At 40.0% G+C, this 25534-nt stretch overlaps 1 protein-coding gene across 3 annotated transcripts in view; it reads left to right on the top strand.

The window, feature by feature from the left end:
- Window positions 1–24962, top strand: part of Ptpro (protein tyrosine phosphatase receptor type O) — a 249838-nt gene extending 224876 nt beyond the window's left edge. For all 3 annotated transcript variants that reach the window (XM_004845822.4, XM_021259146.2, XM_087214061.1), the window contains 8 exons: window positions 4145–4235; window positions 5868–5944; window positions 6521–6655; window positions 6871–6993; window positions 13615–13769; window positions 16299–16434; window positions 22323–22443; window positions 23781–24962. In XM_004845822.4, the coding sequence (XP_004845879.2) occupies window positions 4145–4235; window positions 5868–5944; window positions 6521–6655; window positions 6871–6993; window positions 13615–13769; window positions 16299–16434; window positions 22323–22427 (822 nt within the window). In that variant the 3' untranslated portion in view covers window positions 22428–22443; window positions 23781–24962. The remainder of the gene's footprint in view (window positions 1–4144; window positions 4236–5867; window positions 5945–6520; window positions 6656–6870; window positions 6994–13614; window positions 13770–16298; window positions 16435–22322; window positions 22444–23780) is intronic.
- The last annotated feature ends 572 nt before the right edge of the window (window positions 24963–25534 follow it).

Below are 25534 nucleotides of genomic sequence, written 5' to 3'. Positions count from 1 at the left end.
GAAAATGTTTCCAGCTCTAATGGAAACCCAAGAAGGTACAGAGATGGTTGAAGCAGCTGAGCCTGGCTAAATCCAGTAGCTGCACAGATATTTGTTCTGCTTATATGAATATTTACTACTTGCATTCCTTTTGATATTGACATTGAAAGATCACACTTGCATTGAGAAATTGCATCATTTATAAGCATTATGCAAATTGAAACTAATGTCTGTATTTACATATATTACCAATACAGCTATAAGTCATACATGAAGCTATATGGGTTGCTAATTGGTGTTGACTGAATAAATTCCCTTTTCACTCTGCATCTCATTTTGGATCTGCTGGAAAGATTGATTATCCTTCTGACAAAAATATACATATTTTCTTAAGGAAGTTTGAGACACGGGGATTAAAATCAATCAGTTCCTCATTTCTGACATCTCATATGAGAAGGGCTTGGAAGAAACAGACTTCAGAACTTGAAGTGTGAGTGCCCACAAGACATACCACATGTTGCTCTTTCTGCCATTAATTTTGGGGATTCTGACTGACTAGCATGTTAGTAAAGGTCTTCACCATTTTTATTGGGAAATGTGGCTACAAAGGTCCCAGGGCTCCTTGGCTGGTGGCTGCATCACTCCCGTCTCTGCCTTGGTGTCTACATGGCCGTCTCCTCTTCTCCAGGACGATCTCACCTTATGGTCCTGTGTTGATTACTTTCCTCTTGTTGCTAAGACAAAATATCTGACACCCAAAGTTAAAGGGGGGAAGATTTATTCAGCTCGCGTTTTGTAGAGGTTTCAGTCCATAATCAGCTGGCCCCAAGACAGGGATGACAAACAGGCATGCAGAAGAGAAATAACATAGTGAGCACAAAGTAGCAAAAGCAACAAGGCAACCTCAACAGCATCTTTCTCCCCCTTTTATCCCATCCAGACTACCAGGATTAGGGTGGTACCAAACCAATCACTCATGTATAGTGATTTAGTAATCACATGCCCTTAATCCCAGCATCACACATTCCAGATTCAGCCACTTCTGAAAATGACTGCATGAGCTTTAGGGGAACGTCTAGACACAAGCCATAACAGATCCTTAATGACTTAATCTGCAAGGACCCCTCAGAACAAGGTTGCATTCACAGATTCTGGGGCTCAAGATACAAATGTCGTTTAAGGGATCAGCACTCAACCCACTATAGATGACTATGTAGTCTGGAAAAAAATAAAGACGATAGATTACATTAGAAACAAAACTGGCAAAAGGAAATTCAAAAATGATTTATGTTGGTTTCAGGCCATCACTCCAATACTTTGTCTTTATGAAGATTTAAGCCTCTGGTATTTCCATATGGTTGGAAAGAAAATAACTCCAAAGCTACTGAACTGGAAATTTAGTCTTTGATTTTCCACTTAGTGACAGTCTAAATTACAAAGACTGCACAGCACTTTGTGTATGCATGCAGTTCCGGCTTTGCTGCAATTCCCAATTGGCAATTTACATTTATAGTGTTCAGCCAATTAAGCCTCTCTTATCAACTCAGGGCATTTACAGCGGGGAGGCAACACCCAATTAAAGTTCTATCAGTTAGGCAGCTTCCATATGTGAAGCAACTCTCAGCCTCAATCTGTTTCCACCAGTTTTTCTGTATCTAAGGCCTTTTCCTGTGGCTTATCAGTCTGTCCCCAAAGCAGGCAACAGGAGGGGGGCCCTTGCTGCTCTGCTAGCACAAATGGCAAAGAAAGGAGAAATTGTGGAGCCAGAAAAAGCAAAACATGCAAAGAATCATAGCAGAAGCATTTCACAGTCAGTATCAATAGTGCTGCATTAGTATTTGTTGAACGTAACTATTCTATTTAATAGTCACTATAAACCAGTCAGTTGTAGAGTGATTATTCGCCTTATTTACCAAAAATTAAACTGATATTAAGGAGAACTGAGCTACCTTTTCAAGCCCAGACAGTTTAAAATGTGCACCACAATAAGCAAAATAAATTTGACAAATTATCTATAAAGGCACTTTCTAAGAAGATACATTTATTAAAAAATTTAAGCAAAGGAAGCATCTTTAAATAAGCTTGTAGCTGCCTAAACTAACCTAAAAATGACACTATTTTGGCTGAAGTTTGCTATAAGTAAATTGTGTTTCTCACAAAAACAATATAGTCAGCCTTTGGGAACCCTTTAAATTGAAATAGCTATAAAATAAGGGTGACAATTTCTGCTTGAAGGCCCTGGTGTACAAGATTTTTGTTGGAAATGGGGGGGGGATCTAATTTTATGAGTTGATGATCAAACTTGACATCATTTGTCTTTAAGAATGACCTTAACTGTCCAAAAGTGTAGGGGTGGTGAGAGGAGAAGGGGAAAGGAAAGAAGGGAAAAGAAAAATTATGAGAAAAGAAAAAAATGGAAACGAAGTCTATGTAAATAGGGAAAGGTAGAGGGGGTGAAGGGCGCACAGGTAATGGGGAAAAAAATAAGAACCAAGATACATCATGTACAGGTACAAGCACCCAATGATAAATGTAAACGTATTGTATACCTAAAATGTACCAATAAAAGAATTTAAGAAAAAAAAAAAGAATGACCTTAACTTAAGCCAAAAAGCTTGAGATTTGGTGACTTTGTGAAGCTTGTAATGATGTAGGTGAGTGCAACTCCAGTGACTACAGGGCTGTAGCCCAAGGCTATTAGACACAAATGAAGTTGCTAGCAAGAACTTTCTATTTGAAAACTGCAGAAGACAAAAGAACTTGTTTCCTAATTTCTAAGAGTGCTTCACTTGAGATCCAAAGGGCATGAAGCAGATTCTCCTTTTCAGTCTCTCAGAGCATCATTTAATGTCTCCAATTCCATTCCAAAGTCTTTGAAAGACTCCAGAAGTCTTCCCCCAAGGAAGTATTCTTCCAGCTACAGTTCCTGGAATTAACAGTTGGGAGAAATTATGTGAAGTAAAACTTGTGAAGAATATTAACCTTCTATATGAGTGTAAATAAAAATTTATAGCAAGTGGCTTCTCTTACTACCTCACTTAGTAGTTTTATAGAAAGATGCATACTACATAGGTAATCCCATTTTTGTCCCAATTAGATTTATTGTTTACTAATAGTTCTCCAAAATTGGTACCAAAATGTAACTATATGTGCTAGACTGGCTGTACACTGTACAATCCCACTGAGCACCATTCACATAGACTACACTGTGAACAGTGCCTCCCACAAAGGATTGTGATGATTGTCTATTTACAGAAAAATTGTCCTATCACTGCATTTTTTATAATGAGATTTATAAAAATACTTGTAGGCAAATATTTGCACATTCCTACTTTCATTGAAGGGTTTGCCTGAACACTACTGATTCATCTTTAATTTTGAAGTTTCGTTACCAGATAGTTAATGACCATTGACCCTATATTTTCTAACCTGAAGATTGTTCTCCATTCATTAATCCTTACTCTCCTTTATACTACTTTCTCTAAGGCTTATTGTCTACAGGGAAAATGTCTACATTCCCTCACAGAACAGAAAATATTTATGGATCTTGCATTAATTTTAGTTGCCCTATTCTTCTACAAACCTGGAAAGCATTTCTGTTTCTAAACTTTCCACAGCCTGAGTGTTTGTTACATACATCTTCTCTGAATGATCACCTAGCTGCTCAAGGCATTGGTGTGTTGTGCTAGCAGCCCTTACTGCAAGCCTGCTTTGAACAGACAGCCTAAGCATCTCCCAGGCCCGCAGCAACATTTACACATGCAGGACAGCTGGAGCAGCTCTACCTCAGGCAGGGGTCAGAGTGAGATCTGCCCCCTGTGTCTCCTCATTCTGGGACTCGCAGCTTCCATTGGCATGACCTCACAGCAGGAACATAAGTACAAGAGGCCAAAACAAACTAAGCAAGTGCATCAAAAGCTTCTGATTGGACATGAGCTCTACCCAAGTTCCCTGGGAAAGCAGGTTGAGAGCAATGGAGGGCAGGAGCGTTCTCTGCCCCAAAAGAGAGCTACCACAGCAGCATGCAGCAAGGATGTCCTAGGATTCCATTGGATGCAGCAAGTGGGAAATTATTCAGTGTGGACAAAAAATTCACTGTAAACAATAAATCCATGCAAACCTCGCAATGTAGAGAAATCTGAAATCTATTTTCTCTTGTTTGCAGGAGTTAAAGTTGATTGGACTGGATATTCCACACTTTGCTGCGGATCTTCCACTGAACAGATGCAAAAACCGCTACACAAACATCCTACCATGTAAGATGCTCAACAGTGCTGGTTTTAATCGTGTCGCCTAAAGGCCAAAGGATTGTTATTGCAGATTAGTTAGTTTCACCCATGTCCATCAAGGCCCAGCAGCAGTCTGAATCTCAAGGCCATTTCTGCCTTTCCAGTGATCTCACTAGTACTTTGTTGCCATTTATTCCTATCAGATGGAGGAAGATTGAATTACTGTTTTTAAATGACTTGAAAGAAAAAAAAATGACCCTTTGGAGATCAAGTGTTTGCTAAATTAGGAATCAGTAGCAATGGGAAAAGGCAAAGTTTTGTTGTTGCTTGGCATCTTGTAATAAAAAGCAAAGCTCAAGAAAGGAAGGAATATAAAGTAATCACAGGATGATTAAAATCTATTTCCATGTAGATTCATCTTTTCATTCTGCTGCACTCTAAGTGGGCTAAGAATGAGAAAATGGGGAGAGGGAGGCTGACAATCTCTAGAAAGAGAACTCAATCCTTGATATGGCTTCTAGATAGTTAGGTAATATTACAATACTAACATGTCACATGCAAAGTTCAGAATCAACTCTTTGCATTCAAAGTCCATCTTAGAGAGATCTTGTCTCAAAATAAATAGTAGAAAAAGCTAGAAATGTAACTCAGTGCAAAGGCCCTGAATTTAATCTTCAGTACCAAAAAAAATTAATGATCAAATCATTTAAAGAAAGAAATTAACAACAGAATGAACTCAAGGAGAATAATAAGAAGAAAAATAACAAGCTGAAATCTACAAAGTTTAAAATAGATACAATAGAAAAGATAGCCCTTTTCTATTACATGATTTCACTTGTATCTATAATGCACAAAAAACAACTCAAATACAAAAAAACAGAAAAGAGAATAGTGGTTGAGTGGGTGGGGAGATATAGGTCAAGGGCACAAAGTTACAGTTATGTAGAAATGAACAAGTCTAGACAATGTACACCATGGGGACTGTACTTAATAATATTACACGGGATACTGAAAATCTGAGAGCAGATTTTGGGTACTTTTACCCAAAAAACAAAGATGATTATGTGAGATGACCAATACGTTAATTTTCATGGTTGTAGTAATGATATATATATACACATACACACACGCATGCACACACACACATATACATATATATCATGTTGTACATTTAAATGTACAGAATAGAAAATAGGGAAGGCTAGGGTGTAATTCAATGGTAGAATACATGTTTAGCATGTCAATGCCCTATGCTCCATCCTCAACACTAAAAAATAAAATAAATTAATATAAACAAAAATTTATTAAAAGGCCCATGCACCTCTCTAGGTTTACCCAAGGTAGTTCTCTGCATGCCCCTAGGTGAAATGGAAATCAGAGATATTTTAGTTCTAGTAAAAATTCTTTACAACCTCCCCAAAACATGAACATATTTCTTCCAAGAACAGAAGAGCTAATGTAGAGAAAATAGTAGTTGGGAGACACTGATGTATTTGTTGAAAGAAGCAACTAAGATTGATAAATGCCTAAAATACTGAGCAACAATAAATTATCTACCTACTCTGTCACTGACTGATTTGACTTGATTGGGTAGAGAGTCAACATCATTTTTTCTTCCATCCTCATTGTGTTTATATATTCCTTCCTTATCCTTTACAGATGACTTTAGCCGAGTGAGACTAGTGTCCATGAATGAAGAAGAGGGTGCAGACTACATCAATGCCAATTATATTCCTGTAAGTAGCAAAAAACCAGGCATCCAAATGCTGAAAAGCATAGGCCAGCTAGTGGAAGATTATTACAGCTAAATGGATGTGCCAAAGAGTCAAAAAGAGAGCTCTTCATACCAAACTTGAAGAATAGTTTCCATTATTCTGTTTCAGAATAAATAGGGTACAACAACTCATAAATCAGCAATGTTCAGATTTCTTTCCAATGGGATAATGAAAAAGAAGTAGATAATTATGCTAGAGAGCACCTTTCTTGTGCTTACATTTCAGTTACTGCAACCAAACTCAAAGGCCTCCATGCAAACACCTGTGGTTTTAAAATACCCATAAAGATAGGGGTTGTTGTCATAAAAAGGTATGGATATGATTTTATAGGCTCACAGAAAACAGTGCTTAAAACTCACACAGACCTATATAGTCAATTGCTCTGATGGCCTTTTTGATCCAAAAAAGGAAAAACATTACGTAGGTGTGTGGTCCTTTGCCAGTTTTGTCAACCAATTGTCAGTTTTCCCCCCTGGTGTAAAACAACATTTGATGTTGACTGTGGCTGGTTAAATAACTTTATCACTTATCTTTCAGGGATACAACTCGCCCCGAGAGTACATTGCCACCCAGGGGCCACTGCCTGAAACCAGAAATGACTTCTGGAAGATGGTCCTACAGCAGAACTCTCAGATCATTGTCATGCTCACTCAGTGTAATGAGAAAAGAAGGGTGTGTACCTAATCAGACTGTCCCTGCTTCACAGCAACATCTGCCCCAGCTACTGCCACTGACCAAGTGTTCACTGGGCAGCAGAAACTACCATACTGTTTGATTTTCCATTCTCATGATGGTCCTTCAGAAGCAACTGCCTTTGCTTTCCCTAAATGAATTTAAGTTCTTCCCTTGCTTGTTTGTTTTAAAGGCTTGTGTTGTTTTCACTTCAGGTAAAATGTGACCATTACTGGCCTTTCACGGAAGAACCCATAGCTTATGGAGACATCACCGTGGAGATGATCTCAGAGGAAGAACAGGATGACTGGGCCCGTAGACACTTCCGGATCAATTATGTAAGTCTCCCCGTGGGAATACAGGCACATCACTAAGCCCACCCCCACCCTCAATTTCCAGAGACCAACCCACCACCATGTGTGACAAAGAGCACTTCAAACTTTGCGGCTCTGCCTCCTTTGAGAGAAAAATTCCACTTTTAGTGGGTTGTTTCCCATTTTGTAAAGGGTGGTATGGTTGAAGTGGCTGGCCTGGAGGGCCAAGCAGATGAAATAAAGTCTGCACTAGTCCATCTCAAATTAGCCTAGGGTAATAGAAGACTGCTGATCATCGCTTACCAAGCACAATTGAGGACAAAAGGGTTCTCATTATTTATATGAACCATATATACATTAGTGTATACAAGGCACACTTAAATTATAAACACTTAAACCATGATTTGCTAGTCTGGGTTTGGGTTTTTCTTTCCTTATTTTGTTTTGGTTTGGTTTTAATTATTTAGAAGGTACTTCTAGTCCTTATTATTCATAGTTCCATATTGCTCTTGAATGCTATTGATTTCTAATTGTTATAACATCAGAAAAGTCTATTTTTCTTGTCTCTGTTGACAAGTCTTTGAGCCTGCTGAATATTTCTGTGTCAGGCTTAGGTGCTAACTTCAGTCAAGCTACTGTCTACTTATAAACAGTTCATAGAATATAGAGCTTTTATTAGCATTGTCTACTAAAACATGCTGTTGTTGAAGGCAGAATTTAATAGGAGAGCTCTCATTGATGTTGATGTGTTCTTCCCTGAATAGAAACAGCCTTCCTAATGGTATAGACTAGGGACGGCAAACTGCAGTCTGCAGAACAAATTGACCCACAAATGATTTCTATACTTTTTAATAACTGAAAAAATTTAAAGAACATGTCATACATAAATTATGTGAAATTCAAATTTCAGTGTCCATAAAGAATACTTTATTGAAGCACAGGCCTTGTTTATGCATTGGCTATGGCTATTGAGTGACATCAAGCTTGAGTAGCTGCAACCCAAACTGCTCAATTGTGTTAGTTACTTTTCTTGTTGCTGAGACAAAATACCCAACACCCAAAGTTAAAGGAAGAAAGGTTTATTGTTGCTAACAGTTTGTAGAAGTTTCAGTTCATAATTGGCTGTATTCAAGGCACAGAGGCATAGCAGAGAGGCATCACAGAAGAGAAACAGTTCATGGTAGGCAGAAGGCAGCCAAGCAGCAAAATACCAAAGCAGCAGCTGCACCCTGCCTCTCCCTCTTATGCCTTCCAGGCTACCTGCCCTTTGGGTGGTGCCACCCACACCCAGAGTAGGCCTTCCCATTATCCACACCCAGAACTCTGCCAAACTAATCAGTGGACTAAATTAGTAATCACATACCCTTAATCCCAGCATCACACACCTAAGATCCAGCCACCTCAGAAAAGCTTCATCTATGACCACATGAGGCTTTGAAGGAACATCCAGACACAACCCAGAACAATGAGCTTACTATCTGCCTTTCTCCGGAAAGAGCTTGTTGACCCTTGGTATAAATAATGGAAACACTGCCCATATCAGTAACAACGTGAGCATTGATAACTATGCCTTTATTGATGATTACAAAAACTGATCACTTACACTTTTTTTCCCCATTAATTTTATTGGTACATTTTAGGTATAAAATACAGTTACATTCATCATTGGGATCTTGTACCATTACATGAGTATCTTGGTTCTTATTTTTTTTCCCTTCCCTTGCCCTCCCTTCACCCCCTCCACCCTTCCCTATTTGCAAAGACTTTGTTTCCGTTTTTTTTCTCTTCTCATATTTTTTCCTTTCCCTTTTTTCCCTTCCCCTACCCCTCCCACTTCCCCTGCTCTTTAAGACCTTTTCTTCCTGTTACACAATATCAGTTATACATTTTTTAAATTACAATATCAACATCTAGGAGACATTACCACAGATTTTACAGAATTTAAAAGGATATAGAAAGCATATTTCAAAAATCTGTTTTGAAATAAATTTGACAACTTCTAAGAAGTACCTTGGAAGACAAATTAATGAAACTAACTCTGGAGGAAATATAAAATTTGAATAGCACCTATTAAAGAAAGTATATTCCTAGCTTGAAAACCTACCTATATGACAACAGCAGGCTCATAAACATTTTAACTGATAAATTATATCAAACAATTAAAGCAGAAAAAAGAAAGAACATTTCTCCCCTCATTTTAGGAACTCAACATTGTGCTAATCCTAAAACTGGATAAAGATAATAGAAGAAAAAAGTATGAACATAAATAGAAATTTGTTTAACAAAACAAACTATTGGAAGTCAGATCTGGCAGGATGTAGAAAGTGGTTTTGTTATAGGGATGGCAGTGCTGGTTCAGCATTGGAAGATCCACCCCCAAAAGTCATCATTTTAACAGAGGAAAGGAGAAAGCCATATGATCCTGTCACTTGTTGGAGAAAAAGTATTGGACTAAATTCCACAGCTGTTCATGGCAAAAGCTATCAGGAGACTGGAAGTAGAACAGAACCTTCTCAACAGATTAAAGACATGTACTCCATACTTCCAGCGAGAACGCCTTATATGAACGGACAAGATGCAATGCTTTCTCCTTAAGGTGGGGAACAAGGGCAGATATGCTTACTCTTTATCTATCCATTAAACTTTGAAACCTAGTCCCCACCAAAATAGTCTGGCAATAAAATGACACAACTAGGATAGGATTGGCAAGGTAGAAGCAAAATCTTTATATGTAGATGAAATGATCATCTACAGAGAAAATACTAAGAAATCTCTAGGAGCTCCTAGAACTTGTACTTGAATTTAGCAGGATTAGAAAACACAAGGTATATATAAAAATTCAGGTCTATGTATACTTGCTATAAATGAAGAATTGGATATGGAAATTTAAAAGTTATGTAGGAGTACAAAGGTCCTAGAAAAGTTAGAAAGAAAAACAGTGTTGTAAGACATTTAGTACCTAATTTTAAGACGTCTTCTAAAGCTACAGTAATCAAGGCAGTGTTGGTGTAAGGAAAGACATATAGATCATTTGAATGAAACAGAGAATCTAGAAATAGAACCACACATATATGGTCCACTGAAAAACTGATCACTTATTAACCAGTAGCAGTTAGCAACTGTGTTTCATGGTGTTCTGCTCCTTTGAATTGCCCTTTTCTTCCTTGTTCCCCAAGCACATGTCTACTCAAGTACATTTCCCACTCAAATATCCTGTCATTTATGGAGCCTTCCCTGGTCTTAGAAACCATTAGCTCTTTCCTCCCTCTGTAGTCTCATACATACTAATCCATCACAGCACAATATGGTTATCATTGTCTCCTCGTGTCTGCCTCCTCCAGGACACTATGAGTTTTAGAAGCAAGTACTCTATCTTTGTGAAACGAATAAATCAGTAAATGAATTATTTCAAGAATAATAAAGCACCATGTAAGTCAACAGACTTCGCAGAAGAGGAAATAGTTCACAGTCCGAGTGCCATTAGAACTAAGCTTTCTTTTTTGGTTGTTTCAGCCACAAAGCTAGTGCAAACTGCCAAAGAAAATAGAATTGCTCTTTCTTAGGTTTGCACCTGGGAGAAAAAAGTAAGAGTGCAAAAAAGGTCTGTTCCCATGCTTGTTTCCTCAACAGGGAAGAGGCACATAGATCATTGCATGGCCAATAATGCGTTTCTTGTCTTTGGTCATAAATGATGATCTGTTTTTTAATGACAACCATGTGAAGGGCTTAAGCAGCAGGAATAAAACACTGAATAATAATGTTTGCTTATAAGGCATTCATACAGTGGTTACAAACTTCTGGTGCCAGAGTGCCCCCATTTGGCTGTAAGCATGCACAACCTGAATTCTGAGCTCCTAAAATGAGCTACGTCCACCACTGTGCTGTGCTAACAAATATATTTTTCTATTTGTTTCAATTGTGTGTAGCCCTATCTTTATTCATTCCATATTACTATTTGTAAAGTTTCCAAGTATGACAAGATAAAATTCTATAAATAAGGAAATCAGAGTAAGAGAAATGTGGGATTAGCTAAGTAAGAAAAATCCAAAAGGGTTTACCCATTTACAAAGAAAGGAAGGAAATGGCCATAGCACACAACTTGTCACTTTCCAGTGCTTGAAATTTTATATTAATTGACTAAGAGCTGGAGACTCAGATTGCCAAAATCATGTTTGTTTACAGGGACTTTGCATTTTGCTATTCAACTGGAGGGCTGAAAGCAATTCTAAGACTCCTGCCTTGTGGCTGTACAGAGACTTATGACAATTTAGTGAGCTCTGATTTTATGTACCACACACATTTTAGCTGAATACATTTTCAGGTCAACTCTACCAAAATATATATTGTCCAAGTCTTACATGTGATTAGAATGTGGCATTTTTGTGAACCTTTCTGGCAAACCCAAATTATCTAGTGACTGTGTATCCTCAAATCCTCACAGTGTTGAGTGTTTGTTATTTTGGACAATTCACTACACATGCGTTACTTCTTGACATTCTCAAACACAGCAGTGAGTGTAGCCAGCATCTTTGTAGCCTTTGTGCCCTGGGTGTCTAAGAAGCAGCCCTTAAACGGAGACAGAAAGGCACTGCATTCTGTCTCTGGGAATGTGTGGGGACAATTGGTGTATCTGAAGTGATGACATTTTTATTTATACCAATCTTATATTTATTTATGTATTTTACTTATATACTTTATTCATACATTTACTAACTTAAATGTAAATTTTGCTGTGCTCAAGACCATTCAATTTTGCATTTAACAATTTCTCTTTGATGCACAACTGTATGCTTTAACTCTAAAGTCACTGCCAAACTCATCACCAAGCCAAATTCTCCCAAGTTAGGATATAGTATTTCTTCCTCTCAGGGTATTATAGTCCCTTAGCAAGTTTGAGGGGTGAGGGGTCAACCAGACATTTGTAAGCCTTGGTTTAGAATTTTTCTGACAGTTGACAAGAGAAGAATCAATTATTCTTCCAAATTAATGGAGATTAAGAGGAGTTGATCTAGAAGGACTCATGTCCTAATTGATATTTACTCAGGTTAGAGGGAGATAATGTATCTGATGGGTGGGTTAATATGAACAGGATCAATATCTAAAATAGACCTGTTTCCTGAAGATTCTCAGAATCAAGTATGTAAATGACTGGGCGAGTGGTAATAATTGTGCAACAGTAGCAGTAATAGCTAACCAGCACCTTCCTCAGACACAGCCACACTCAGTCTGCACAATGACCCTCGACTCCAGTAACATTAGGCTCGCTGTAGTTATGAGAAAACTGAAGCTCACAAGTCTGTCTTGGATCAGGTCATCTAGTACCAAAACCCAAGACAGAGAATCTCCATAAGTGATTGTTGTCAAGTATATTGTTGGGTAACTTGTAAGGGGTCCAGGGAAGCACAACCAGAGGGAACAGGCCACACAGAGCTAGGGATTCACTGGCGTCTCCCTCAGGCAGATCCCACCGAGACAGCATGAACAACGCCATACTGAGGTCTCATTCTTTTTTTTTTTTTTTTTTTTTTTTGTACAACCAGAACTATGATTCAAAGATTTTTTTCCATTAAGTTTATTGATACATTTTCAGTATAAAATACAGTTACATTCATCATTGGGATCTTGTACCTTTACATGATGTATCTTGGTTCTTATGTTTTTCCCATTCCCTGCCCTCCCCCCTCCACCCTTCCCTATTTACAAAGATTTTGTTTCCATTTTTTCCTTTTCTTATATTTTTTCTTTTCCCTTCTTTCCCTTCCCCTACCCCTCCCACTTCCCCTACTCCTTTAGACCTTTTCTTCCTATTCCACATTATCAATTATACATTTTGATCCTTATTTACACTTTTAGTTTTTCACACCAGAGAAACTATTCAATATTTACAGATGTGTGTCCTATTTATTTGACTTAAGAGTATGGCCTCAATGTGCACTCATTTAGCTATAGATGTCTCTAGTTTCTCAATTCTTTATGGCTGAGTCATACTCCATTTTATTTTTTTAAAACCCCACATCTTCTTTATCCAGTCTCCAGTTGATGGGCAGTTGGGCTGCTTCCAAGTTTTAGCTATTTGAGGTCCCATTATGTAGCCCATAGAGGAGCTTCCTTCTGTGCTGTGGTAGAGGTCAGGTATGATCTGTGGACTGTTTTCAGCAGGAAAATCAACCTCTTGGCATTATCCACCAGGGTAGCTCACTATAGTGGAGAACAACACTCAGAAAAGGGGAACAGATGTGCCATTAGCAGCAGCTGGGGTGCACCAGGCTAGTGAAGGGATCTAAGTAGGGTACCAAGGGTACCTTCCAGAGTGCACATTTCACTGCCAAGAGCTTCTAAATGGCAGAGTCATTATGCAAACCCTGATCTCCTTAAACTCTTGCCCCTAACTATACAGGCACAGATTAGCATATCTGTTCTCCTTTTTGAAGCTTTATCCAATTAGTGTTATTTTTCAAGATCAATTTTATGCCAGCCAGAATTTTATTCCAGCTCTTTCCAGAGATGGAAAGAGAAGTGTACCGACCAGGATGGAATGTGGTCCTTCCATCTTGTCCCATTCACTTGTGGGCTTTAGTGGAGGCCTGGGCAATGCTGACAGAGGACTGAGAGATTAATGCTTGTTTTTGGCTTTTTTCCCCAAAGGCAGATGAGATGCAGAATGTGATGCATTTTAATTACACGGCCTGGCCTGACCACGGAGTACCCACAGCCAATGCTGCCGAGAGCATCCTACACTTCGTACACATGGTCCGCCAGCAGGCAGCCAAGAGCAAAGGCCCCATGATCATTCACTGCAGGTAACCTCATCGGGGCATTTCGTGTCACACTGCAGGTAACCTTATCCGGGACATTTCCTGTCACACATCAAGGGATTTTCTGTCTGTTTTTAAATAAAAGAAATATCCCATTATGCCATAAAACTCTAATAAAATTTAATCATAAATGAATTAGGATTTTTAAAATCTGTGGTTAATTAACATCTTTATTATGTACATGATTTACTTATAATATGAATACTATAACTATAGCTTATGAGATAGGTATTATTTCAATTTGCAGAAGAAAACAAATCTGAGGGGTAGCAAAATTAAGGAATTCACACAGATTCCCACAATTGGAAGATAGAGGAAGTAAGATGCAAAGCTAGGTATGTGGGTCTCCAAGGGCCATGCCTGAACTATTATGTGTTATTATTCTTGTCCATCAAGGATTCTGAACGCTTATAACCTGCATAAATACAAGGTAAAATTATAAATAATTTTCCAGAGCTTAAAATTATATAAGTAGACATAAAAGCAAGATGAAAGAAAAATAAAAATATTCAACATACAAAGAGAAACATGCTTGCCATGGTTGTTCTTCAGTATTGTGTCTAAGTTTTGAGACAGCTAGAAGGAAAGGGGATTAGTGTGGAAGTCCACACTAATTCCATGTAGGAAAGGCACTACCTTTGGATGTAATCTTCCCTTCTCACTAAGTGAACACAGCTCCTTCACAAGCTATCCCTGTGACACAGTGTAACTCAAAAGATCAGGAGACATAAATACTATCTGGCTGCATATCAAAGGGTCCGAGTGGGAGAAAGATGTTAAGGGAAGCATTGGCAGCCAAGCCAACCTGGGCAGATAAATCTATAAAATCTATAATCCAAGATGTAACATGTTGGCCTTAGTGAATTAGAATGGCTAGGTTGTGTGTGTGTGTGAGTGTGAGTGTGTGTTGGGGAAGAGGGGAGCTACACAAGCCAGGTGTCTGCTTAGAGAAGATATCATTGCTGTCAGCTCACCATAGGCTCTCACAGTTTAAAAGCTATGCTTTAGCAACTGAGATTATCTCTTCTCAAAATGATTCTTTCCAAGACAATAAAGGGGCTCAGCCATGGGTCAAACTCTTGCATCCCTTTCACAGCACTTAGCAGTACAGCTCTGGATGAGATTTTACAGGTCCTCACATGGTGGCATCATTTTATCTGAGAAGTTCTGGAAGGGAAGAGTTGTCTAGCAGAAAAAAGCAAACTAGGCTCTGAACGCAAGGATCTTAATGTTGGATTCTTCTCCTAACAAATTCCATATGTAAGGTATGATCGAGATATATGGTGAACGTTTAAATTTCTTTTTTTAAAAAATGTAATATTCCTTCTCTCTTTGAAAACATCCCATCATTCTTGTTACTTTCTAAAGCATCCCTGGAAGTCTTTTATGACTGTCTTTACAAGGTGTGATCAAAAATACAGTGAATGCTGCTGCTGCTGAGTGCTAGCCAACAGAGAGGCAGGCTCATACAAACTTCCACTGTTTCTTCACCCACCTTGTTCACCGGATCTGGCACTATGTGAATTTTGGCTTTTCCCAAAGTCAAAATGATCATGAAAGTTGAATGTTTTCAGTTAATTTAGGACTTTGAGGAAGCTACAACAGGACAACTAAAGACTCAATAAAGAAGAATTCCAGAATGGTCTCAGAAAGGGACGAGAATTATGGATACTTGTGTTTACTGCCATACATTTTTAAAATTTAAATGTCCACTCTATGTTCCAATCATGTCTCATATAAATTGGCTTCAACTTTCTGTTTTTCCCAACGTTTCATATAATTCAGAGTTTGGGATCATTTGGCTCTTCATTCCTGTGGATGATTGGAAGAAAAGAGCTGGCTTTAATGTAGAGCTAGGCGTGGAGTGGGCAGTTAGCTGGCCCGTGTGAGTCCACCTCGACCTGTGGGGACTGGACTTGGGGAACTGGATGAGCCTGGACCCAAGTATTTAATTTGATTACAAAGCAACTAACTACCTAAACGATCTCTGGTAGATTGCAGCAGGCCCAGGACTCATGGGAGGGGGATTTGTGCTGTGATGGTGAACTGTACTTAGGGGTGAAGATACACAGATAGCTATGATCCCAGAGCTAGAGACAGGGTGTGGACATGTCAATTAGACTTCTGAGTGGGTGTGGGGAATGAACTCGGAGGTTTATTCATAAGACAGGACACTGTTATGTGTATCAGCTCTTTGAGGACAGGGACCAACTGTCTAGGACATTCAGTGTGGAGCCATTGCTTTTCTTCAGAGACAGAGAGCCCGGAAGTGTGTGGAGGCTAAGGAGGTGCAGAGCCCTACCCCCCTCAAGGGAAGGAGCAGGGATGGTCAGAAAAGTGACATCAGAAGGGCTCCAACCACAACTGCATTCTAAAACTCAGTTTGGTGGAAAACATCATCAGAAGTTTGGTCCCCTTCACAATGACGCTACCTGCAGTTTTTGTTTTTATTTTTTAAGAAACCCCCAGTTTGCTTTCACCCATCTAACATGCAGTCTGAACCTTCTTCTGCAGCGCTGGTGTCGGGCGAACGGGGACCTTCATAGCCCTAGACAGGCTCTTACAGCACATTCGGGATCACGAGTTTGTGGACATATTAGGGCTGGTATCAGAAATGAGGTCATACCGGATGTCTATGGTACAGACGGAGGTAAGCATGCAATAAATATGTACTTTCACATGCCCCTGACTGAAAAACTTACCATGATTCCACTTCATGACTCAAAACAACTGTCACAATTCATTTTTCATCTGCCTTTCCCATCTTGCCATTATGTGTGTTTAAACTGGTACAAAGTAAAAAAAAAAAAAGATATCAGCCTCTAGAAAGTGCACAGTGATGGTATTTTTGCTGGTGTCGCCTATGCTCTGGTAATCCAGAGCACGTGGATATGAACCAAGGCTAGAGCTAGTTGAAAGTAACAGCCTATTTGAGCCAGCGCCACCAAGTGGACACTGTGTAGAATGAAGGGATTTAATTTATGAAGGAAATGCAGCGCTGCTAGGATTGTTTGCCCTCGTTCTTTCTCCATGTGGCTTCTGTCCTGGTTCATTGTTGATGATGACCCCATAGGCTGAATATATTCCTTTGGACTGATTTTAAAGATTTCCACCCCCCATGACCTCCAAATCTACCAGCACTGCTCATGGATCCCTTCATGCAAAGGAAAGGATGTGTTACTCTAATAACCTGAGGCATCCCCTCCCTGGAGGCCTTGCATCGCACCTGGTCTGGCTGTGCAGCCACAGCCAGCTGTGACAGCACTAGAAGTACAGGCGATTGCTCATAATCCCAGGCACCCAGCAGGGCTTGCGATTTACTGACTTCGTTCAGGCGAACAATAATTCTTATCCTGGAGGAGTGTGTTTGGGAGGAACATTGCAGAACAGAACATACCCTGGCCTGACTTCTTTTACTACAGATTTAAACAATACCTTGAAAACTAGGATTAGAGGTCCCATTTGACCCAGCTATTCCCCTGCTGGGGATCTTCCCAAAGGAATTAAAAGAATCATACCACAGCGATATATGCACACCTATGTATATAGCGGCACAGTTTGTAATAGCCAAAGCTTGGAAACACCCCAATTGCCCATCAACTGGAGACTGGATAAAGAAGAGGTGGTATTTTTATAAAATGGAGTACTACTCAGCCATAAAGAAAGATAAACTAGAGTCATTTGTAGCTAAATGGATGCACATTGAGGCCACACTCTTAAGTGAAATAAACAGGACACACATGTAAATACCGAATTGTCTGGTGTGAGAAACTAAAAGTCCAAATGAGGACCGAAATGTATAATAGATAATATGAAATAGGAAGCAGAGGTACAAAGGGGAATGGGAAGGGGGGGGTGGGGAAAGGAAAGAAGGGAAAGAAGAAATGTGAGAAAATAAGGAAAAAACCGAAACGAACCCTTTGTAAATAGGGAGGAGTGGCGGGGTTGAAAGGAGGGCAGGGGAATGGGGAAAAAACAAGAATTAAGATATATCATGTAGCAGTACAAATTCCCAATGATGAATGTGATCATAATGTATGCCTAAAATGTACCAATTAAGTTAATGGGGGGGGGGGGTGCACCTTGTTCTTTGTCTCTTGCTCTTCCTACCGAGCACCACTAGAGGTCAGCAAAACTCAAAAAGCTTGGAGCTCTGGCTGCTCTCTCTGGCTCCGCTCTTCACTGAGTCTCCTTTATTGCTGTGGACACGCACATCACCTTCTCAACATGAGTTTACAGAGTTTACAGTGGTCTCCCAGGGAAGCCCGGTACCTAGTGATTAAGTAATGTTTTCTTAGTCGGTATTTTTTACTTTCACGTCCATAAATTTATATCCTAATATGTGATTAAGTCTCCCCTTTATGTATATTAATCTCCAGGCTTTCAAGGACCAAAAGCCTTTTCCGTATCTTGGGTTTGATAAATTGTCTGCCCCTTCACTTAACTGATACCTCTTATAACTTTGATTATAGCCTGTTCTCTTTCTTACTTTTCCCAACTTCAGATTCCTAATCCCTCTTTTAAAACTACCTTCTCCCAGCCACTCTACTTCACATTTCCAATTCTATTAATGTTTCTCTTCAGGTCTACAGAGCCAAGAAAATGTTTAGTTTTCTCCTTTTGTTGCCCCAAATTTCAGCTCTCCTGCTTGTTCGTTTATGCCAATATTTCAGATTGACATCTCCACAGAAACACTTTTTAAAGTATGATCTCCCTTCCCTGAACTTCATGGGGGGAATGCAAAGTCAGCAAAGGGCAGAGGCCCCAGACTACTGTTTTTCTCAACTGCTCAGGATTTTGCGATGATGTTTTCCAGTTCTGATTATTTATTTGTGATAATTTTGTTAGAATACCTTGTCCATTTACCTTTATTTTTTCATCACTTATCTGCTCACCATGGTTCAACCTTTATTTTGAATACAGGTTGATTTACCTGACAACACCCTCCAGCCCATTCGCATTCAAATCCTGTTGCCTTCTAATTTACTGAGTTAATAAGTAACAATGAGTAACACATCGTAAGAGGATAGAGTCATGCTGCAGTTGAACTCTGTGTTTTGTATAGAATCTACCACGGGACTCAGTCCCACATTTCTGCCCATCTGTGGTTCTAATTTCCTAATCTTTCCCATGATTCCACCTCAGTCTATAGATGGCAGAAGGGACTGATCGGATCCGCCATGTCCCCGGTGCCTGTGTCCCACATGGTCACCGCAGGCTGTGTGCTCTGTGTCCACCTGCCCTCCTCCACTTTCTCCTGGGACCAGACCAGAGCAGGGGCCGCTTACAGAGCGCCAGACCGGGAGAAAGACTGGGTCTCAGCCTCTCTCTGCTCTGCACGGTGTAGGGTCTGAAACCGGGGAGAGCCATGGGAGATGAAGAAAAGATGATGAAGAGACCAAGGTTATTCTTGAAGTTTGGGACCAGGTGGAGCCATAGCTTGTCGGGAGTAATGACCGCCTGGAGCACCGCACCCTCTTTATTTATAGTGGAAGGCAAACAGGAAGAGAAGGCGGGACAAATAGTGCTACGTGGTTTAGATAGAACGTAGCGTGATTGTTCTGTGCTTGGGGCATGTGCAGGAAGGGAATAGGACGGATACAATGTAAGTGTCTCCTGGGGCTGTGCCGTCCGGGGTCTAATCTATGAAGGAGATGAAGGGCCATCTTCAGGCTCGGCCCTCAACACCCCCTGTTACGTCTCCTCTCCAAGCTCCCGTTTCTCCTCTCTAAAATGTACACCCCAGTTCCCAGGAATGGCAAAGCACTCACAAGCCAAATACCAGCATCTAGAGTTCTTCGGAACTGCAAAATTACCACCTCTGGGTGGCTGTCGCCTCTCTTGGGCTCCCTTCTACCTATGCCAAATATTGTGTTTGGTTTTCCTCTAATAGCCTCTCCCAGGAGGTCAGTTAGGGCTCTGCCTTCCGCAAACTGTCTGCCCCCCGGGCAGCTTCAATTTCCCAGGGACTCTCAGGGATGTGTCCAAAAATAGTCTTTCATTTACTTTTCCTCTGGCCTTTTAAAAATTTGTTTGACACAAGCTTCCTCCACTGGGTGGTTATAAAGTGAGACAGTGTTGGTCTTCTTTATTTCCGGTGCTGCCATAACACCAGAAACAAGGGAGTGGCATGTGAGGACCACAAGGGTCGCTCAGTTATTGGTACAGTGAGTGCTGTCCCAACTCGAGGAAGATGTTTCCTGCCAAGCTTGCAAAAAATATGGAGTAGACAAGTGGATGCACATTGAGGCGATACTCTTAAGTGAAATAAATAGGGCACACATGTGTAAATACCGAATAGTTTCTCTGGTGTAAGAAACTGAAAGTGTAAATAAGGACTAAATGTATAATAGGTCATGTGAAATAGGAAGAAAAGGGGCAAAGGGGAGGAGTGGGAGGGCTAGGGGAAAGGATAGAAGGGAATGGGATTAATATGAGAAAATGGAAATATAGGAACAAAATCTTTGTAAATAGGGAGGACTGGACGGGTTGAAGGGAGGGCTGGGCAAGGGTGAAAAATAAGAACCAAGAGAGACTATGTAAAGGTGCAAATTTCCAATGATGAATGTCATTATATTATATACCTAAAATGTACCAATGATTAGAATGAATAATCGATAATGTAAAATAGGAAGAAAGGCCCAAAGGGGTAGGGGTAGTGGGAGGGGCAGGAGAAAGGAAAGAAGGGAAAGGACAAATGATGAGAAATAGAAAAAATGGAAATAAAGTCTTTGTAAATAGGGAAGGATGGAGGGCGTGAAGGGAGGGCTAGGAATGGGGAAAAAATAAGAACCAAGATGCGTTATGTAAAGGTACAATTCCCAATGAGAAATGTAATTGTGTTGTATACCTACAATGTACCAATAAAAGAATTTAATACAAAAAAATATATATGGAGTAGGTGAGGGGCCAATCTAGTGAGGAGGGTTGAAGTGTTTGTTTTATCCTTTGTACAAAGCTGTTGTATAAAAGCTTTCTTAAAGTCTTTGGGCATCTGGACGGGATCTTATTTGGAGATTACATCTCAGATTATGTCTAATGGTACTACTTATAGAGAAACTGGGAAATAAAAAAAAAGGAGAAAGGGTGTGCAATTACCCTTACTTCATGACACAAGTATCCTTAGTATTTTATTCAAGTGTAACTTTCATACAGTTATACTCATATGTATGTGGCATGTGAGCACAATGTTGTGAAAATCATATAAGTATGCAAATATATACCTATGTGTATGTATTTATATGTGCTAATTTTTCACTTAGTACTTTACTATGTATAAAGAACAAATCTCCTAATGCTTATAAATCTCATTTTAAGGACTAATGTTTCATTATAGACACACCATTGTTTATTTAAACCACTCTCCTTTTTATAGAATATTAAATTGCAGTTTTCCACTTTTTACTATTCTGTGTCCACACCATTTTCAGTGCTCTAATAAACACTTTACCCCCACTAATGATATGAAGTGAAGACTCAACAAACTCAAGTCATCATTGAATGTTATTTTTCCCTTTCTAGCTTTGTGTACTTCATAGATGAAAACTAAGTGTTCATTTTTAGCACATGTTTCAATATTTCCTCACTTTACTGCAAAGTCATTTAATAAGCACAACCTAAGTGCTAGTCGTTAATAATAAAAAAATGGTTCCTTTTCTTTAGGAATATTTGGTCTAGTGGTTGAAGGACTATACTCATTTTGTTTATTTGCATGTGTTACTGACTTGTATGGCTTCTAAAAAATTAAGTTATTGACATTTTGCTATAATTTTGGAAAATATTTTCCCTTCTAGTTCCTGGCTTACCCTTTATTTCATTCTGTTTATGATTTTTTTACACACAGTAGTTTGAATATTTTTATTTATAATCTATTCCTTTGCTTTTAGTTTTAGAAATTCCTTCCTTCAACTAATTAAACCATAATTAACCTATATTTTCCTCTCTGTTTTCATTTAACTTATTAAACTTCCTGAAATTTATTTTGCTCTTTTTCAAAGCACTACTGTGACTTATTAATTCAATATTCGTTGTCTTTAGCATTATGTAGTGATGATCCAATGTATTTCATGGTAACTTTACCTAATCATACTGTATTGTGTGCTTGAAATTTGTTAAGAGAGTAGATCTTAAGTGTTCTCAAATAACAGCTACAAAAAGTAATTGGATCAGATGATGCAGGTGGTAATTAGTCTGTGATAATCATTTCACAATGTATATCAGATCACTACATTATACACCTTAAAAATATACACTTTTTGTTTAATATACTTCAATGAATTTGAGGAAAGACATTCCACTGTAAAACAACAAAAAGTAGTAGTGCTCTAAGCGTTGTTATTAATAACAATCCCTTTACAGTTTGATTATCTTGGATTTTCTAGTTACAGAATAATCTCCATCAGTGATGAAAATGACTTCCTTTTACACCAGCTCCTAGTCATTAAAACTGTCACAGTATTCAAATATTTCATCTTTGCACACACTGTAGCTGCACAAAAGTTGATTACTCTGAAACACGTGTGCCCTTTGTTGCTCCAGGAGCAGTACATTTTCATCCACCAGTGTGTGCAGCTGATGTGGATGAAGAAGAAGCAGCAGTTTTGCATCAGTGATGTGATCTATGAGAACGTCAGCAAGTCCTAGTTTTGAACCCGGAGCGGTAAGTAGAGAAGAGCCCATGCGGGTGTTCTGTCTGAGAACAGCGGGGCATGATGGGACCGTGCAAAGGCTGAGGGAGCCATTTGCATTGGCTTTGCACTCGTCTCTCTGTGCAAACTCTTGACCCCTCAGGGGTGACCGTGGGGGAGAACAATCCCACAGCAGGTCTTGGAGCTTCATATACCTGCTTGGTGGTAGCAATAAGCAGGAGTGCATTAGTTTTCCGTTGCTGTGACATAATAGTCGAAGTAAACTTCTTAAGCGGAGGTAAGATTTCTTTTGGCTCAGGGTTTTGGTCCATGGTTCGCCCAATCACTTTTAGGTCTGTGAGGAGACAGAATACCAAGGAGGGAGGAGCATGTGGGAGAGAAGGCCTCTCATATTATGGAGGTCAGGAAGCAGAGGAAGAGAGAGAGGAAGGGGCTAGCATCCCAGTATACCCTTTAAAAAGCATGTCATCATGACTGTTTCCTCCAACGAACCCACTTCCTAAAGTAATGCCACCTCCTGGGGACCAAGTCTTCAATAAATGAGATTCCAGGGGCCATTCCAGTTTGAAACTATCACAAGTAGCTTCTACAACTCATAATGATTTGACTTCTATTCCCTCTACCCAGAACCTTAAATCATTCTGATATTGGATCTGTGCCTGCACTATAGGGAAACTACTATCCAACACTATCTAGTTAGATATTTTGTGCAAACATTTTACCGATTAAAAGGATCCTAAAGGATTACAGAAGAGACATGACCTGGAGTGGACACTCCAAAAATAATAATAATAATAAACAATGGAATCTCAGAATGGTGGAGTCTAAAAATGCCTTGCTCTCACTCATTTGGGGAGCACATAGTTGAAAATGAAAACATCCAAAGCCCTGTACTCAAATTTTGATTAAGAGATCATATTTTGGAGGAGTAAGTAAGCTTGGCCGAGGTAAGCAAACTAGGCATTTAGCTCCATAAACAAAGTAGCCATTCACAGAGTGGGGAGAAGGCAGTGGTGCATTGTGGGAAGAATAAGACAGAATAGGAAGCATATGAGTCAATAGCAGCTGGATAAGTTGGTAGTGTACATCTCCACCCATCCATTGTACTTCCGCATCGATAAGAAAGACCATCAAAAGTGAGCAGAAAAGGTAAAGGATAAGGAAGCACCGACAGAGAAAAGTTTGCAGGTAGAAGGACATTCAGCCCCACAGAACAGAGTCACACAGCTGATAAATTCCCATCCATAGGAGTTGTGGGGTTGAGTGTAGGGAGAGCAGGTGTTAGAGCAGGAAGAAGGTGGAGGAGACCCCAGCCCACTGACTGTCTTTCTCTCTCTCTCATTCACAGGAGAGGACATGATCTTCACTCATCCGGCCTTGCTTCCAGAATTTGGGGGGCCCCTACTAGTCATTCAGCTAAAATGAGCCCCTGCTTTGTAGTATGTGGCCAAGGAGATAATTTATCTCACAGAAGCACTGGGAAGACTTAGCCTTAAAGAGCCTACAGTGTCTTTTGGACTCTCACTTCTGGACATTTAATGGAGCAAATTCAACAGGACATCAGAAATGTTGGCACGCTCTGTGAAGGGTGGGGAGTACGAAACTTCTGAAGAGTTTGGTTGGCCCTCTGCTGGTTGGGCTGAATTTTTTTGTTTGTTTTGTTTTGTTTTAAGTGCAATAATTTTTGTACATGTGTGATTTTATCAGAAAGTTGAACTGTTTTCTGCCCACACCAATGATCAACCCCATAGCCCAGGAAGGAACAGGCATTGTTAGCGTCAAATTATACCTCATTATTTAAAAGAGGCATGGCCACACACAAGGAAATGATCATTGTACTTCAAAGGAAGTGAAGCAACTATGTATATTCCAACCTTGAAACTACTGGATCAGAAATGGAGGTGGATGGGGAGGAGAGAAGGGCTTTACCCACAGATCAACTGCGTACTCCAAATATGAAAAGCTGTACTTCAAAAGTAGAGTAGAAAAAACATTTGTCTTAATTATTCTAGTTCTTAATGGTTTTCTTCCTTATTACCTGTTGAGTGTTTCTTCTGAGGTCCTTTTGGACTGAATTCAGTGCCCGGGTCCTTTTCAAGAAACCAGATCTGGTTCAGAAGAGTTTCAAGTCTGACCCTAAACTCCGTTGCTGTCTGAGCAGTCTTGGTGCCTAGAGTTTGCATTTCTTTTTCTGTTGACCCACATATGTGTGAGCGCTACTTCTCTGAGAAACTATAGGCTGTGAAAAAGCACTTTCTTTCCTCTGAAGAACTGGGAGTTGGTGAAGTTACAGCAATGAACTTCAGCATGCTGGGACAATTCTTTGGCTACCTTCTTTCGTAATTTTGTCGAGCATCTCTCTGGATTCCCACAGAGATGTCTTATGGGTTTGTTTTCTTTTTGGTTGTCAGTTTCATTTTTAACCTGTGTAAGTAGCAACATTTGATTCTTTGAATTTTGTATAATTACAGTACATGATTGTGTATTGTGACATGAATACTGTCAAAATGGCTATTGGTGGCATTGTGGAGCCTGTGACTTTGTGCCTCTTCCTGAGAAATAAGAGGTGATGGTATAGAAAAACAGAGGAAAACATTCGGAGCTGAAAGTAAACACAAGCTGCTGCCTCCCTGTGGCAATGTGGCTGTCACGGGCTTTCCTGTATCTGCTGCCAGCAGGCTCGGGGCCTCTCTGTGTGTCTGCTCACCACCCCTTCCAGCCTCCCCTGCATCCCCGATCATCTTCACGAAACTGCAGGGGGAAGATCAGTTTCGAATTTCATCAGTGACCTTAGTGATGGTGAAGGATGCCAGGCGAACAGCCCTGCGCCCCACTGACTCATGTCACTGAGAAGGCCTGGCCACAGAGCCCTTGGCAGAGGCCCTCACACGAGCTGGCCAGCAGGGCTCAGTTTCACCTTGCAGGGTGAGTGGCAGAGGACGTCCGCACCCTGCAGGTGAACAGCTTGGGCTCCTGGGGGATTGTCAGTTCCTCCTCACCCCCGTGTTCTACATCTTGTCTCCCTGCTGCCACCTCCTCCTCTTCTCGTCCTATGCTCTTATTTTCCCTCTTGGTCATTTTCATAACACATCATGCCATTCT

Source organism: Heterocephalus glaber, unplaced genomic scaffold, assembly GCF_053883595.1.
Source record: "Heterocephalus glaber isolate CG9 unplaced genomic scaffold, H.glaber_assembly_v1.0 deba00001444, whole genome shotgun sequence".
Taxonomy (NCBI): domain Eukaryota; kingdom Metazoa; phylum Chordata; class Mammalia; order Rodentia; family Bathyergidae; genus Heterocephalus; species Heterocephalus glaber.
This window is presented reverse-complemented; position numbering and strand designations above follow the sequence as displayed.